This window comes from Cynocephalus volans, chromosome 9 (assembly GCF_027409185.1).
Source record: "Cynocephalus volans isolate mCynVol1 chromosome 9, mCynVol1.pri, whole genome shotgun sequence".
NCBI lineage: Eukaryota > Metazoa > Chordata > Mammalia > Dermoptera > Cynocephalidae > Cynocephalus > Cynocephalus volans.
Genome location: NC_084468.1, coordinates 81,991,874 through 82,010,670, shown reverse-complemented (window position 1 = coordinate 82,010,670; position 18,797 = coordinate 81,991,874). Strand labels below are relative to the sequence as shown.

Genomic DNA, 18,797 nt, shown 5'->3' with positions numbered 1-18,797 from the left:
ATTGCCTATTATCAATGCTCCCAATTAATTTTTCATGTTGTTATTTCTTTTGAAGTAAAAACAAAGAAAACCCCCACCCCCACCCCCACCCCCCCTCCAAACTAAAAACTAAACTGCAGGAGTCTCCTTCAATATCGAATTTTAGTAAAAATGAGTTCCTTTCATTTTCTCGTTTAATTCAATAAAATAATTTTATAGTGTAAAGGTAAAACAGAAAGAATTTATTCAAACAGCATCACAGAGAAGGGTTACTGGACTGATAAAATTCTACTTCTAAGGAACTTGGTATATACTGTGAACTATGAAAGTCAATTTTGCATATTATAAATATTAATTTTTATTAATAAAAGATCTTTGTAAGTGGTAATATTCCAAGTTTAATTTGGTAAAATTACACAAGCATTTCCAGAATTAAATAAACAGAGAAGTAAATAATCTGTGTGTGGAAATACACAAATACATAGAAGTTAGTAACTATGTTCCTTTCCTCAATAATTTTAAAGTACAATCATTCCTTAGTATCCATGTGGGACTGGTTTCAGCACCCATGCATATACTAAAATCTGGGAATGCCTCAAGTCTCCAATGTAGAATGGTGTAGTATTTGTATGTAACCTATGCACATCCTTTCCTATACTTTAAATCATCTCTAGATTACTTATAATACCTAGTACAATGTAAATGCTACGTAGTTGTTATACTTTATGCTTTACGGAATAATGACAAGAAAAAGTCTGTACATGTTCAGTACAGGCACAATTTTTTTGTGTGAATATTTCAATCCGAGGTTAATTGAATCTGTGATGTGGAACCCATGGACACAAAGGTCTGACTATATTACTCACTAGGAACTGAAGTGTAGTAATTACTTATGTTCAATAGATGGCGACCTTTACATTATTGTCAACAAACCACTACTTGCATAAAACAGAATAATCCACCAGCAAAAAATAAAAGGAGATCAATTACAAATATTCCATATTTTGCAAGAGACAAAAACTATTTCATCATATACACATTTTCTTGACCTATGGTCTTTTTTCCAGGGTGATGAACACATTTTGTGAGAATGTATATGATGGTATCAACTTAGAGACTCTATCTGGCCTTTTTTAAAAAAAAAAATAAGACTACACTGTTGAAGCCTTGGTGTTCTATATTTTGGGGCAAGTCTAATTGTTAATTCTTACCTCATGAAAATATATGCAAATATCAGACTAGGAAATGATTCCTGTTTTCTTCACATAGCTTATGAAGAATAGTAGTTTTAGGTAATATCTTCAACTGATGTGTCTTAATAGAGATTGTAACAAGAGACCAGTATGTTTGTGAAACACAGCAATAATGAAGACATGGGATGGGACAGCAAACTGTTTCTTCATCAATCTATTTTATGTGGGTCATATGAATATCTGTGAACAAACTAAAAATTTTTTTAAAAACTTGTAGAAAGGTATGTTTGGAAATATTTAAATAATTTCTGTTTTCTAAATTTTCAATAGGTTTCTCTTCAAGAAGTAACTCGGAATCTATTCTTCCAGTGCCAAAATCCCATACTGCTGGCCTGCAGCTATAAATTAGGTGAGCATTATTTAGTGCTATAGGACAGCCTAGAAGAGAGGTATTTTTTCCCCATAACTGTTTGTATTTTGTATTGTTACTGGTGGCCTAGTTCGAATTGTTTTTCTGCTAAAGACAGAAGCAGTCATTCCACCCCTGAACAGTATTTTAATGCTTTGAAAATTGGGAAGCCATATCATGCATTATCATTCTTAATCATAATATGCAAAAAATTAGTACACACCATTCCTTAAGCAAGAGAGATAAAAGAAAAATTGATTAAAGTATATTTCAAGCATGATAATTGTAGATATCTTTTTGCTAAACTAAAATGCTACTCTATATTATTTACACAGGTCATACTTTAAAACTGTGTATTAGATTGATATTAATACTATACAGCAGAAAATGAGAAAGTGGTGAGATTAAGAAAATCCTTTAACTTAAAATAAATTGCACTGTGCTTGACAAAATGATTTACTTTAGATATATCTATGTTTTTAAGATAATTATCTTTAAGTGTAAATTTCTGTGGCCTCCCATAATCCTCTTTTCTGGTAGGCCAGAATTATTATTAGCTTTCTATTATTATGTCACAGATAAGATGGCTACTGCCTCTTTTAAATGAATGTTGTAGATTAGGTTCTTAACTTTTAACATGTCCTTAGTAATGATAAAATTATTTCTGTTGGTTTTTCCAGTCAGAGCACTAACTAAGCATCTCATATACCTGTTTCTAAAATTAATCAGTTATTCTCTCCTCACAGAAGTCATCATGCTATTCATGTTGAAAAACATCAAAAACACAAAGGAAGACAGATTAAGAAAAAAATATTCATTTAGTAAAAAGAAACGTCTTCCACGACTATTTAACAAACAGATAATACCAGGGTAAAACTGTCAACATTTGGCAATTAGATTACCCAAAGCGTAACAACAATTCTCCTTTCAAGTGACTTAGGTATGGTCCACTTTACTTTCTATATAGGTTTAATTGACATTTTTATGAAAAACTGAACTTATATTGAATTTATATTCAATTAGAATTGTGTATATCATGCCATAAACAATTTCCCTAAAATTCAACACTTAGGGAATTGGAGAAATATGCAATTGCATACAATTAGTAACTGTCAGTGTCAAACATAGTGAGAGATACTAAAACTCTTGCATTCAAAGTGCTTATATTCTAGTTTGGGACTTTGGACATGGAGACAAATCCAAACGTATCATCCAAAGTAGAAAAGGAATCACCACAAGAGTAGTAACAACAACGCTTCCAATTGGGTCCAAGTCAGCGATTCTACTTAAAAATAACTTTTCCTTAAATGCTAATCTGTCAGAATGAGTATTAGTACAGAAAGGCAATTGGTGTATGTTATGAACTGAATCCTCTCCCCACCCCCATTCATATGTTGAAGCCCTAACCCCCAATGTAACCACAATCGGACATAGGTCCTTTAAAGAGGTAATTAAGATTAAATGAGGTCATAAGGGTGGGACCCTAACTCGATAGGGCTAGTGTCCTTATAGGAATAGAAAGAGCTACCAGAGCTCACTCTCTGTCCATGCACTTGCACAGAGGAAAGACCTGGTCAGGACACAATGAGAAGGTGGCTATCTGCAAGCCAGGTAGAGGCCTCACCAGAGACCAACCCTGCTGGCACCTTGATGTAGGACTTCTAGCCTCCACAACAATAAGTAAATAAATTTCTATTGTTTAAACTAGCTAGTCTGTGTATCTTGTGACAGCCTGAGCTGACTAATACAGTGTATTTCTAATGGGAGAAATAGTTCACCAAAGTTGAATCTTACAATCCTAACATCCACCTTCAAGATGAGTCATTTCATTTAATGTATAAACCTTTACTTACATAGCTACAGATGCATCCAGGAAGAAATACCATGCCTATTAGAATGCCTTTTCTTTCCAATTTATATTATTATACTAAGCCTCTTGTCTTCAAAGAACTTAAACTTTAGCTGGAAATTTAGTGTAGAGAAATATCCATAATACAAATTAGAAGAGCAGGTGCCAAAATGAGGGAAAAATTATATCATATGTTAATTCTGAAGTGAGATTACTTTTACTGTGGGGTGTGGAGAGGATGTACTGTAGGTAAGAGTGTATGGGTTGAGTCGTGGGAAGGATTAAGAACATTTTGGAAGAGGAAGCAGTCTCATTCAGCCCAGTCATTCTCAGCAGCAAGTCACTGGCTTTTTGGATTGAATGATTTTTTCACTCTGTGGGATTATTCAGTGCATTACAAGACATTTGGTATCCTTACTACACCTCCCCTAGTTGTGTCCTCTTGACCTTTTAATACATACATGTTTCCAAAAGCTACTTACTCAGCAGAAACATCTCCACCAGGAGATAATTAGAGGCAAACATTTAAGAATGTAAAGAAAAATAGCAGATGTGTTTAAATAAAATTTATTAAGTGACTGATTAATTGCCCAATATGATTCTAAAATGCTACATATGGAAAATTACAACATGCAAAATCATAATATTTTAAGTGCTGCTTTTTGTGTTCATCATATTTACTCAGAGTTAATCTGAATTTTGCATTTTGAAGCTTCTCATTTGATTGTTTCATTCATATAGCTCTGACTATATCTGACTTCTAAATACCTTTACCTGCTCATTACTCCTAGGCTGCCTCTGACGCAGTCAACAAATAAATAAACACACTTTACTTGAGGCAAAGAAAAGTAAATGTATCTTCCTTTTGACTTCCATATACCTTTCAGGCTGCCCTTAACTATCTTTTACTTTAAAGAAAGACTTTCCTAAATGATGTGTTTGTGGTCTGGGATGAAGGTTTAAGGAGAAGGAATGAGAAGCGACAAAGATGAAAATGATGAGAAGATGAATAAAAGGACCATGTTGAAGAGAATCTGTGCAACTGAGGGCCAAATTGGGACCTAAAAGATTATAATTCTGTTGCAAATCAGGTTTTCCAGAAAGCAGACTCCAAGACAGAGTTTAGTACAGAGGATGCTTATTAAGAATGACATCTAGGATCAACACCTGTGAAAGGGAAAGGTAAGGAAAGGAAGCATGAGTGGATAGAAGATATGAAATCACCAAACAGGACTTAGGACAGTCTCAGCTAACTCCACAGAAACTCTGGAGCTAGAATGGTCCTTCCAAGTTATCCCTAAGTGGGCTAAAATGACCATGCTTTTGACCTCCCACTAGTCCCAATCAATTAGTTCCCAGAATGTGGAAAGCCCCATCAAGCCTGTGGCCTTGGGAGAGGGGGTCTCTGCAGTTCAGGTGATTTGTGAAGGGCTGACACATGAAGGCTGTCTGCCTACTGCACTCCCCACAGTGGTGGGGTCTGGCGTCATAGTGTCCACCATAGACTCTAACTTCATAATTGAAAGAAGTGGAAACTTGGGGAGAGAAAGTAGTCAATTACAAATCTGAAACTCAGAATTTACCACTCCATGTTTCTTACTATTTCTAACACTGCAAAAATGCCATGATGCCTGTTTTGGAAAGAATGATCAAGAGAATACTTACTTGTTTTAAGGAATTTTCTTGAATGGGATAAACAAAAGGAGGAGTCCAAACAATTCTAGCCAGGATTTTATAGAGAGGACTAAGTCATCAAATTCATCGCTGGATTATGAATAGAGCATTATATGTCAAATTTTTATATATCAAAGTTTTGTTTTGGTATGGCTTTATGTATGCTCTATAGGACATTCTGTTTCTGTTCCCTACATATATGTTACCAACATATACTATATTTATGCCTCCTTTTCTAGGTCTTCATTGAGTCTCGACAGGAAAAACATTTAACTGATAATAATCAGAGTGCACCTCATTTAGCAAGGTGACTAACCTCCCTATTTCTTCATTTTCTAATTTTACTTCAAAATGATTAGACATGATACAATAATTCCCCATTTAAAATGCCATGCTATGGCTAATACTGGGAATATAAATTGTTTGCCTACATGCATAAGAATTACGTTTTTATATCGCACTTCCCCTCCCATACCACATTTTGGCCACACTGTCCTTTCTGTTCTGTGCATTTGCCATGCTCCTTTCCCCACCTGTCCCTTCTGCCTTGAACACTGTCCTCAAGTCATCATGCAGCTGACTAATTTTCTTCCCGCAGGTAATCTCCTCAGAGGTCCACATAATCTGAAGTAATCCTTCCCTAACTCAGCCAAATTTCTTTTATGTTAACTTATTTGATTATCTTGGTAACACAATTACCTCAGATCATCTTGTTCATATATTTACCTATTATTCACTCCTGTATTCCTAGCATATAGATTAGTGCCTGGCATTTAAGTATTCAGTAATTATTAATTTGAAAGGATGAACGCAACCAATGAACAAATATTTATGATTTATATGATTTTAAATACATATCAGAAACACAATAATTGGAAAATTATTTGTCTGGGGGAAAATCAATTCATTCTACATTTCTGAATAATTTTGAATAAAAGAAGTAACTGCTATTCTGTTTACCTAATGCCGCAATTTTTATTAAACAGGCTTGAAGATGTTTATATATCTCAACCTTCCTAAAGAGCACAAAGCTGTTTATATTTCCACAAATAACGTATTTTTTGAGGTAACAAACATATATTTGACCATGTATGAAACATTCTGTCTTCTAACTGGTAAAACATTATAAGAAAAAAATGTTGAAAATAAAGAGTAACTTCCCAATTTCACATTAAAAACAAGCCTATGATAAAGAAAGTCTGTGTAAGAGAGACAAACAAAAACAAGTCATAAATTAGGTCACTGGACTTACAATAATATTTTTGCAAGAAGCTCTTATAAATTTTTGGCTAGCTTTAATGCTAGGAATATAAGATGTCCCAGGAAATTCACTGAACTCAGGAATTCAACTTCTGACAGGGTCAAATGGAATGTCCTTTGTGATCACAGCTGAACATTTACCCTCATACGCCGGTCTAGATCATTCCATTTATTAAATCTATACTTTCAATATCCCATTAAGTACTTATTTTTAATTAGGTGAGGTATTAAATTCTTATTTTCAACTGTACCTGTTTCAAGTGATAAAGTTCTACACATGTTCTCTTGTCTTTATTAGGGAAAAATTCTCTTATTTACCTAAAACTCTTTCTAGTAGTTCTTTCTGTCAACTCTGTAGTTATTCTAGAAATTTGGTTCTTGGTGAAAATACCATTTTACTTTACCATATCATTTATTTTTATGAGACTTTGATTCTATCTTCTTTCAGACATCATCTTTTGAGATCAAGGAAGAATAATTAGGTACAGGAAATCTGGTCTAAGAAACTAGATTTTCTTACAGAGGCCAGACACACAGTAATAATTGGGATTGCTGTCAGCATCATAACAGCACAAGCAGGCAAGACCTCTTAATATCTGAAGAACTGATGCAATAAAAAAAAGGCATCATACATATCATGAAGTATAGTGGAAATTAGCATAGACAAATCCTAGAATTATTTTTAAAATGCATTTGGCAGGCGAAAATTTAAATAGTAACCAATCATTAACTGCAATTAATGTTAGCTTCTCCTAATTATCAGGCAGTTGCCCTAGTCTACTGTAATATTAAAGTAAAGAAAACCTGGAAAATAAAAATGGGCCCTTGATGCAGGCAAGATCCTTTAGTAATCGTTTTTCACACAAAGAATAATTCTATGTTGTACCACAGTCTAAGTGATCTTAGATGTTACTCACAAAGGAAGTTACAATAAATAATGTAATAATTCAGGGGGGGAATAATAAATGAGCCTCTGCCATTTTAGCAAACTCACAAAAATAAAAATGTTTTCCAAATGAAATGTCAAGAGAATTATTTATTTTACCCAAGTGATACTGGATGGCGCTGTTACTAACCTCAAGGAAACAAAACAAGTTCAAAACTAAGTTAAAGGCAACTTTATTACAATACTTTTCCAAATTTCAAAATGCATTTATTACTGGATTTAGATCTAATATATAATACATTATATTACAAGGCAGAAAGCATTTATGGTCAGATATTTCAGCTTCCATGTGTTGCCCAAAAGACAGTTTGCTAGGAATAGCAGCAATGCACAGTAGTTTATATTACTAAGTAAAATATTTTGCCGATGTCTCATGATCATTCATACTGCAATTTATTCCATGTTCTTTTCCTCTGACTTAAAAATAAAGCAAAGCTACCTTTTCTATATCTTATCAGTTAATGCCTAGAAACTGTATACACCCTAAAAACATCCACCAACTTAGAAACATTTCCTTTCGTAGAAAAAAAAAAGATTTTTAAATCTAATTAAACCAAAAGGACACTGTATTTCCTCATTGCAAATAGGGGTAGAACTCTTTTTCCTTTTTTAGGAACCAAATCTGAGCCTCATCTTCTTCACACAGCGATCTTGAATAGTACCAGCTTTAAAAGATACCTAAATCTACTTTTTTCTAATAAGGACTTATCTGTTTAATCTTGCCTCCTCACATTTGCTTACTTAGAATAATTTACAACCAGCTTTGAACATTACATAATGACAAGCTTAAAAGTAATCTTGGGAAATGTATTAACATAAAGGAAGCATTTTCCAAATTAGATAGGCCATTATTTGCTCATCCATCTCTTCTTCAAACAACCAACCACATTCACTTGGCAAAAATAATTCCTTTTCCAAGGTTACTACCCTAATAACAGTGGAAACAGACAGAAATCCACTGAATAGATCTAGTCCCTTAATTTTCTTTCTTTGGTTTTACATTTGTGAGAGCTACTGACTAGTACACATATTCATCTTCCTCATTTTCACAACAGTAGGAAATTGTTAGAAAAGTATAGAAAAGATTCTATTTTTTCATAAGGCAAATTTAATACAGATTTTGCTATGAAGTTGAAAAAAAATGAATGAAAAGGTATGTGCTGGCTGCTTGGGAAGCAAGGCTCATAAATCACTGTACGTTAAGAGCACGTGCTGAAACTTCATGGTGCCAGTCACGTAATTTTGTATATTTAGGACTAAAGACGTGAAGGGGTATCTTTTCCCTGTGGAAATAAAAAAAAGAGTGATAGAAGAGTCATAAGAAAGAGAAAGAAGAAGAATCTACACTAATTCCATCATGCAGAAAACATGCCTTATAAAAGCTTAATTTCAGACAGCTATTTTATTAAATAGCAAAGATTTTAAGGGTAGAGTATTTTTAGAAATACATAAATTACTCTATAGAGCCCTCTTGGAAACATCTATTTTTATGTCTAAAATAAAGTGACTGCAAGACAAGAGATGAATTCATTCAGAGGTATGTATTGTAAGCAAAGCACCCCAAAATATACCTTTCTGCCCACTCTTATTTCAGTACTAAGGAAAATAAGCATTAGACACAAAATCCAGACAATATCTACTAATTTAAAAATCTGTAAGTCGTACATTTAGAGCTACACAAAAGGCACCAAAGTTAAATGCTTAGCTTCTAAGTTGCAAAGACAAAATGCCATATCATTACACTGAAAAACCAAACTGAGATCATTCATTAAAGGAAAGCATTCAATTTATAAAAAAATGAAGTACTTACTTCGCCTTCTTTGTAGTATCAGTTTCAGACTCTTTCACTGAAACATAAGCAATATCTAATATTAGTTTGCTTTTTTAACCTCAACACCACTTAGGCAATTACCGGTATCAGTCAATACCAAATGTTCAAGTTTCACAGAGCTGCTAAAAAACAAATTCCATACCACGCTGTTATTGGCTATATCCTATAGTCAGTACAACTACTGCTGCTGCTGCTGCTACTACCCTACAACTACTACTACTACTTCTACAGTTTTAAATATAACTCTCCTAGGCTGGTGTCTTATTTATAATACTCATATTATGCACAGCATAATTTAAAAGCAAACTGTCTCAGGGTTGTTTTCCAATAACTGCCAGTCACTCTAAAGGTTACTCTCAGTGGCAAAGAACACTCCTCCTTTAGGATCTCTAGAAGTTCACTTACGATGTTCAGTCCCAGTGATCTGGGCGAGGATTCGGAAAGAGCGAGACTGAGTTGTTCCAGTCCTTGGACGCCAGTCTTCAGTATCCTCAATCAGTCTCTTCTTGCTGGCATCACTATGAGTGGGTATGTGATAAAACTCTGTATTGCGCTCCATAATGTGTTTCCTTGGTGGGCTAGGGTAAGAAGAAAAAAAATTAAAAATCAAAATTATATTAAAAGGATAAAATATCCACTATTGAATTACTTATAATTTATACATTTAATACTCAATGTTCTTTTTGTTTGCTTTTACAAGTATACTTAGCCTCAATTTTTCTAAAAAAGCATCTTTCTTAAATAGACTGGTTTTTTTATTAGTAAAAAAGATGTACTTATAATGTTAATACAAAATAATACTGTAAGAATGTATTTAACAGAAAGATTACCGTTTAGGTGGGGTTTTCCTTTTAATTGACAGAAGAAGGCAGCAGAAGAAAGATTTTCAACATGAAGAAAAGGAAAGGAAAAGGATAAGAAAAAAAGAAAATAACTAGAGAACGAAAAGTCCACAGCAGACAAAATCAAATTCAAAAGCAAATCTTGAAAGTACTTATATCATCCATCATATATGATATAAAACAGATATGAACTACATTCACAACCCCAGTTACATATCAATATGCTGCTAGAATATATTGGCTTTCACAGAATTAAATGATAGTATCTTCACAAGGTCCAGGAACCAAGAATGGCTTTGTACAGGCTAAACCAACAACTCCAAACACAATTTTGAAAATACTCTTATTTTCTACAGTTTTCTCATTCATATGTACAATATCCCTTATCCTAAATAAAGTTGTTGTGCACCATCAGCATAGTAAAGGAGAGCTGTAGTATATTAGAAACCACTGAAATATCTATCAAAAGACCAGGATTTAAATCTTGGCTCCATGACTTTTCACATGTGCGATTTTGGAAAAGTCAATCTCACTGAGCCTCAGTTTCTTTTCATTTTTAAGGCAAGGATATCACATACAAAATAGCATTGCTCTGGAGATTAAATGAAATAATGTATGTGAGACAGATTTTTTAAACTACAGTAACTTTTTAAATTTTTAAAACTCAGTAACTTTGCTGAGAAAATTCATTTTTCTATTAAATTCATTTTTCTATTAAGGAATTCACAATTTAAGATCTATTAAACATAATAAATACCCCCCTCCCTTTTCCCCCTCACAATAAGACAAATACAAATTTTTAGAGGCTATGAGTTTAACTCCAGAAGAATAAAAAGAATACGAGTCTGGACTAACAGACTACTCGTACAAGATCTGAGTAGAAAAAGTGCTCTAAATGTGGTCAGATATGGGTGGCAACATGTGCTAGGTTTAACTCACAGCTAGATAATCAAAGTGCTATCAGCATGCCATGTGACTCTTGTCATTTTAATAGTTACACTATCAAAACTCTCAGTACACTGGAAGAGTTTTTCCCCAGTGAAGAACATGATAGAATTAAAATTAGTAACACCAGCTTTAGAATCAGAATGATAAGGTATCAAGCACTACATCCCCCTTGCATTTTTTGCAAGTCACTTAACTGTAAGTGACTTCTATAATATAGTCTAAATTTTCCCATTTGAGAAATGGGAATTGCATCTTAAAGGGTTGTTTTGAGGAATAAATAAGATAGATAATGGATGTAAAGTGCTTTCCACAGTATCCAACACATAGTGATGTCTTCTATGATCACTAATAAATCAATTGCAATGCATGTTCTAAGACTATGGGTCAGTCACCTGCACATATAAAACAGAATCCATAATATTTATACACAAAATAGTAAGACATTATAATTTATGGTAATATTTTTTGATCCCACAAGTGAAATATCTAAAAGAACTTTCACTAACATTGAAGAAAATCTATTCCTTTTTAAAACAGACAAAACTTTCAAAAATTAGAAAACAGGCATAGATTACTTCATAAACATATTGCCTTTGGCAGATATAAAACAAACGACTTATCCAAATACTTGAAAGAGTTTACATTCAGCTACAAAACTTACTACAGTTTTAAATTTCTCTACAATTAGCGAGTGTAGTTTACATTTAAACAGTACCAATTTCAAGTATAAGCCTATTTTATCTTCTATGAAAGGTTTGGTCTATAAAAACACAAAACAGTTGAATAAAGGTAAGACACACGGATAACAAAATGACACCTCATTATAAGTGCTTTTAGCCATGACACACTTGCAAAAAGTATGGTACACCTTAGACTCTCTGCGTCATTTACCACAGCTTTAGGTCTTATGTTAAGTGATAGAAAATCTCTAAACATTTACTTAGTGATTTCTGGCTTTGAAACTATACTCTGGTGACTCTAAGATTAAAGAAAAGAACAGTTTCAATGATTCCATTTTTTAAAATGTGTTTGGAATAGAATGTAAACAACTCTCAAGAACAAGTAATTTATTTCAAAACATCGACATTCAAAACTAGCAAGTTAATTCAAATTTTAAAAAAAAATAGTAAAGAAGGAAGGCCCAAACTTCATTTCTAATGCCAGTACGCAATATCCATAATGTTTATTTATTCTCCTGAAGCTTAACTTACTAGGTTTTTCCATTGCAGAAGTGTGGGCATTCTAAACATACCCATTGATTCATATAAAGTTCTCTAGCATAAAAAATATGTTCCTTATGCTCCTTAACATTTTTGAGAATTCTTATAATGAGAAAATACTAACAAAATTTGCTGGTGGTATTTATGTAAAAGCAAGATAAAAAGTTACAAAGAGACAATGATGAAAATTACAAAACAAACCATTGGTTAAGTACTTACATGGTGCCAGGGTTACTGAAAAAGGAATAACAGAGAAAAAAAGTGACAGAGTAGAAAAGATATTGATGTTCCCAGGATGATGGAAAACAGACAAAGATAAGGTAGAAGAAGAAGAAGAAAAGATAAAATTAAACAGTGAAATTCAAAATGATGGACTTAAGTGAAGATGTTACACAAGCATCATGCTTCAAAATAATCACGCAAACACAGACTAACAAAAATGAACAAATGTTAGTTAAAATTCTGTTACACTTATTATCAAGACAACAGTTTTAACTGTTTTATTCCCCCCAGAAAACTGAAAACTATTTTATGTATCAATTCTAATTCACATCTTAAGTTACTGAATAGCAAGAAAGATCCACTATCTTTAAAATGTCTAGGTTTTTATAAAGCTCACTTTAACATAAATCCAAAATCTTATTATGTTCTAATAAAAAGCAGAGAATAAAATAATTAGATATAAGATATAGAAACAGATCATTTTAGAATCCCTGCTAAAATCAGAGAATAAAGAAAAGAAAATTTCTCAGTCTCACATAATAGAAGTATACATTAACCACAAGCGTAATCTCCTTATTATACATTATCCTGAATTATCATAAATTATCCTGAATCATATATTATAAAGGAACAATAGCCTATTTGAAAATTTATTCATTTCTTAAAATGTAGATTACAATAAAAAGGTAGGAAGCACAATGGATCATAAAAAATAGGCTATTACTAAATTTTCATACTCTCCACTGTCCCTTATTACCACCACCCACATTCACGAGCAAGTCCTAGTAACTTTAGAAGTGATTTGTGGGGGCCGACCCCGTGGGGAGAAAGCACAGCAGCGCTCCCGCCGCGGGTTCGGATCCTATATAGGGATGGCCAGTGCGCTCACTGGCTGAGCGCGGTGCGGCCGGTCACAAAAAAGACAAAAAAAAAAAAAGAAGTGATTTGTGGGAACAACAAAGGTCTGTTTTATCAGCGACATAGTTGTTGCCCAGCAAAGCATGTCTGATATGATACAGTGAAGAAACTAGGTTAATAACACCTGAAGAGGGAGAACCTCAAAACATAATTCATTTACATAGCCTATTAAGTGTAGAAACATTAAAAACAAACACATTCGTATTCCATTATAAATGAAGACTAAAGTATAGACTCTGTAAAGTATGTCAAAGAACATATTGTAGTATTCTTCAATTCTGCAATGATGTTTACAGTCAGAGTAAGCAATAATTCATAATAAACATAGAAAAACTGCCTATCAGTTTTTATGCTAAGACGGGTCAGTGTTGCTAGATTTCTACACGTCAAAGTCAGTTTCATAAACTCAACAGAGGGCTGAGTTTCACTGAGTGAGGGTGGGACACAAGAATAAGTTGATCTCAATAGTTTGCCTAAACACACACAAAGCATTCTCTCCTCTGCCTTGCTATTTTCAAGAGCAAGGAAATAATTTTGCAAAATAATCTCTCCTGAACAGGGTAGAATTTTAGATGCACATTTAAACATTTTGAAGTTTAGGAAAAATGTTTTATGTCAACAGGAAGACAGGGGAAAATTGTTCTATAGAGTGGTGAGGGGAAACAAGGGGAGAGTTGATTGATTTCAACCTAAAGATGCTAATTTGAATATGTCAAGCAAATATTTTCACATCTTTTAGAAAATGTGCCCACATGGAATAGTCAATCATACACAGCAGTGGCAAATGTGCCAATGTGACAGCCAGATGATCATGGCTATGCTGCCTACTTCCCCCATGCCCTGGGTAAATTGCAATCTACACAAGCTGCATTTTCTTCAACAGTGAAATGAGTTACAATTGCTCTTTCAGACTTCTTGTAAGAGTTTATGTTAAACTTATTTGAAGGCAATTTGAAAACTATACAAGCACAAGTTTGTTGTTAGGATAGATACCCCAACTGCTCAAAAAAAATGTAGTTTCAAACCCAACTGTGTAGTTTATGCACATCAATTCACTCATATAACCTCAATTCAACTCCATAATCATTAAAAGTAAATACTAATTCAAAGTAACAGAAATAAGCCCAAGTCACAAGCAGGTGATATAGAGGAAGGCACCATCAAAATTGAGCCCGTAGCACACTCGGGAGAGTGCGGCGCTGGGAGCACAGCGACGCTCCCGCCGCGGGTTCGGATCCTGTATAGGAATGGCTGGTGCACTCACTGGCTGAGTACCGGTCACGAAAAAGACAAAAAAAAAAAAAAAAAAAAAAAAAGATCTAGGCTCAAATCTTAGCTCTAATATTTACAAGATGCATGACTTAAGAAAATTATGTAATCTTGTGGAATAACTATAAAGCATATTTACTTCACAGGGCCTGGTTTTCCAAAGCCTTGCAGTTTCAAATATTGACCTTGCAGAGGACTGGAAATTTTCCTCAGGCTATAAAGTCTCTGTTGCAAGATAAGAATTGTGGCACAGCAAGGTTGCTGGCTCAAGGACAGACAGGTTACTGATTGATATGGGAAGATACTGGAAAATTGCTGGAGGGAGAAGGAATGTTTGCTAAGATCAAGCTTTTGTTGATAGCCTTAATGGAATGTCATCTGGCTTGTTTCACTGAAAGTTACCAACCTATATAGTTAAACTATAACCCCACCTATGTTCTCTTCTTGTAACTTCCTGGTCTGGAAAACAAATGCAGGAAGAGAACCCCAATTCGTGGTTAAGTGATGCCTCTCACTTAAGGGTTCCAGCGGGAAATTAACCACTTAGGGGCCTCTCACTGCTCGGAAAAGATGGGCTTTGAGTAATCCTTTGCATCACCGTCACCCAGGAGAAGAGGGGTGACAAATCCATGGGGGGCAAAGCAACACAAAGCAACATAATCTCTCAGCATTCAGAGTTTAAATGGGAATTAAATTACATAATGCATTTATAAATGCTTAGCACAAAGCATAGTAATACCTAATAAATTAATAAACCTCAATCTTTAAATTTTTAAAAAAATTATACTTAACATAAATGCTTACATGTATTTTTTCCAAGTCCCTTTTTTTTCACCTTTACAAGTCAAATTATTTGTAACGCCAAAATCTAGTAACTAGACAAAGCCTTTGTGTATAAAAATTTAACTTTAAATAGACAAACAATAAATAAAGATTTGGAAATGTTTTATAATATACTGATGTGCAATATTCCTATGTATATAAAACATAAAACTATCCAATTAGTAAGACCATAGCCATATGAAATAAAGTTGCTCTAATCATTCAATAGTTAATTTTCTTGGGTGTGTCCCAAGATAGATACTCCATATCTTATTTCTAATTCTGCTATATAATGTGATACTAAAGAAATTTTAGCACATGCTCACAATAATCATAAGATAACGAATACAAAATTATTTTAAGTTCTTATCTAATGTGATTTTTATCTATTTTTAAAGCCATTAATCACCAGCAAGTTAGGTGTCAACACCAATGGAACACAAAAGCATAGTTTGAAAATTATACCATAGTGGGCTTCCAGTCAAGATGGTGGAATAAACAGTCCCCAGCATCACTCTCTCCCACAAATCAACCAATTTACCACAAATCAACCAATTTACAACTATTAAAAAGCAACAACAGCCAAGCTGGAGCCATTAGAGCTCAGAGGAAGAGGAGGAGAGACCTACAGAGTGCATGAAGGCAGGAGAAGCCACCATCAGAGAATGAAAGGATCACTCCGACCGTTTCGAGCCCCGGCTGCTTCAAGGCTGCAGCTGCTGAGCACACAGAGCACAAACTGGCAAAATCCATAGCTGTGCCCTTCTTATGAAATTGTTTGGAGGAAGCAGGGGAGAAGAGGGCCTTAGGGGCACTCAGGCCAGCAAGACCACTAACAGGGTTCCTGTGGACCCACACAGGAGCAAGGAGCCACAACACCTGAAAAGAGAAGCTGCTCAGAGGCCAGTGAGTCATCGCAAGGGACCAGCACATGGCCTGTCCCATGGGAAGTGTTTGGAATGTGGGCAGTGGGGGAGATGGGCCCACCAGGGGAAGACTGGGGCACAGCATGGACAGCTGATCTACCCTCCAATCAGCATAGGACCACTGAGTGGAGACTGGTCAGGAATATAGAACTGCAGGGGGTGCAGTTTGCTGAAAAGACTCAGGTCCAGAACAGAGTTTCTACACAACCCTGGTGTACCAGATCCCACCAGAAGTACCTACAAAGTCAACCATTAAAACCTGAGCTGCACAAAAAGCCTTCCCCAGGGAATAATCAGCAAAGTAGCAATTTAGCTCAACCATAGGGCTCAAGTGCTGGTCCCCACAGGAAGTTCCTCCATTTTAGAAGTAAGCAAAGTACAACAAATTAGTTCCAGTGCAGAGGTTAAGCAAGGGAACAGAGAATAATCCAACACAAAACTGAAAGAAAAAACAAAATAACCACAGACCAGATATGAAGTTTGATATTAACTAGTAATATTTCACTTCACCAAAGAACACCTATAAAACCTAGAAGGACAGGAAGCCCCCTGGGCCCCCAAGCCAGGGAGTGGGGACGGCTGGGGCCTCAGCCATGCCCCCCCGACACCCGCAACCAGCCCAGCCATGACCACCAAGCCACTGCAGGAAGCGCCCTGGGCCCCAAGCCACTGCAGGAAGTGCCATGGGCCTCAGCCATGCCCCTGGCTACGCTCCCTTGACACCAGCACCCAGCCCAATAACGACCACTGAGCTGCTGCAGGAAACACCCCAAGCTCCTGAGCTGTGGCAATGGTAGGTTGTGGGCTTTGGCCACACGTCCTCCCCGTCTGATTTCAGCCCAGCAATTACAAAGCCACCACTGGAAGCCTCCTGGTCTCCCCTGCAGGAATGAGGGGATGCCATAGGCCTCAACCATGCCCCCATCCTTCCTCCTTTTCCCACCCTATTTCCTTCCCCCTTTCCCTCCACCCCTCCCACCCAAATGCTCTGCAACATCTTAGAATGTAAAAACAGATGGAGTTAGGGACTAACCCTTCCTCCCACAACCAGGCAGGCTGCAGATGCCACAGGGCCTGCCCAGACTCCTGAGACAAGGAGCTATGGACAACCTCTCCTCCCACATCTGGGCAAGGAGCACACCAAAAACACTGCTTCCCTGTGAGTGGCCCACCACATCCACCACAATAGCCATGGCTGCTGCAAAGGTGGATAGACACCACAACCACCATACAGATGGCATTCCAGCCACTTGAATGCATTGACACAAGGAGAGTCACCAGTGGAGACCAAAGAAATGAAGAGGATGTCTCTCTCCACAAAGCCCATTCCAAGGTGACAGAAGAAGCATCTATGCTATAATAGTGGGGGACCTGAACACACCTCTCTCAGCACTGGACAGATCATCTATCTAGGCAACAAATCAACAGAGTTACTGTTATTCTTTCAGAAGGAGAAAAGAAATCTAGGGTTATCAGAGGTGGGAGGGTGGAGGGAGAGGGGGATGTGGAGAGTTTGGATAAGGAGCATAAAGAGTAAGTATGATTTGTAATAATGTATATGCTAATGATATTGATTTGATCAACATACATCAACGTTGAACCCCCAAAATATGTATAATGAATTATGATTCAATAAATAAAGTTATACCATAGTGGTTCCCAATGTCTATGCCAACTAACTGTGTAAGTTGGTAATTATCTCTCTTAACTAATTTCAAAGGTGTATGGACCTTCTATCATCCACTGATATATAACTGCATATACAGAAGCCTAAACCTGCCAGCAACATTGTTTGAATTAAAACTCTCTAAAAAATCATAAAGGTTCCTAAAATTTTATATAGGACACATTGGCTTTTAATATTAATTTGGATATCAATTCAGTTTTACATATGTTATTCACTAGTGGTACAAATATTTATACTTTCCTGTCTGTCTTTCTCTTCTAACAGTCTTGACCGATATAAATTATATGCCCCCAAGTTTTGCATCTTTTAAGCCATTACACAGCAAACCCCACATACATTTTATGACAGAAATTAAACATTACTATTTATCACTATAAAGCAATTCACCACAACAGAGCAATGCAAACCAAACTTATTAAAAACACTAAATGTGGTTATTCTAAATTTCAGCTCCACTGCAAAATTTAATTTAATTTTGCAAAATTGGGCATTCACGCTGTTTACTCATATATAAGTCACCATATTTCCTCTCCAGTAATGTGGATACTAACTTTGTCACTTGTATTTTCTGAAAAGAGAAAAGTATTTTAAAATATTACTATCACACCATTATTTTTTTGTATTTTTCCAAGGCGAGATTCTTCAAAATACAACATAGAAACTGTTAGAAGAAACTGCAGCCCAACAAAAATTGAAATTAACATAGAATACTTAGAGTCTTACCTCTTGAAAGCAGTGGCACATTATAATGCAAGGACAGATGGAAAGGGAAAAGGTAATCACTTAAACTATTTGATGCAAA

General features: G+C 35.4%; 1 protein-coding gene across 5 annotated transcripts in view; it reads right to left on the bottom strand.

The window, feature by feature from the left end:
- Positions 1-7,467: 7,467 nt before the first annotated feature.
- Positions 7,468-18,797, bottom strand: part of LOC134385627 (PDZ and LIM domain protein 5-like) — a 144,909-nt gene continuing 133,579 nt past the window's right edge. For 2 of the 5 annotated variants that reach the window (XM_063107362.1, XM_063107364.1), the window contains exons 6-10: positions 12,371-12,385; positions 9,972-9,989; positions 9,547-9,719; positions 9,121-9,157; positions 7,468-8,593 (exon numbers count right to left, since the gene is read on the bottom strand). In XM_063107362.1, coding sequence (XP_062963432.1) covers positions 8,500-8,593; positions 9,121-9,157; positions 9,547-9,719; positions 9,972-9,989; positions 12,371-12,385 — 337 coding nt within the window. In that variant the 3' untranslated portion in view covers positions 7,468-8,499. Of the gene's footprint in view, positions 8,594-9,120; positions 9,158-9,546; positions 9,720-9,971; positions 9,990-12,370; positions 12,386-18,546; positions 18,564-18,797 lie in introns of all 5 variants that reach the window. The other 3 variants (XM_063107363.1, XM_063107365.1, XM_063107366.1) reach the window with 2 other exon arrangements.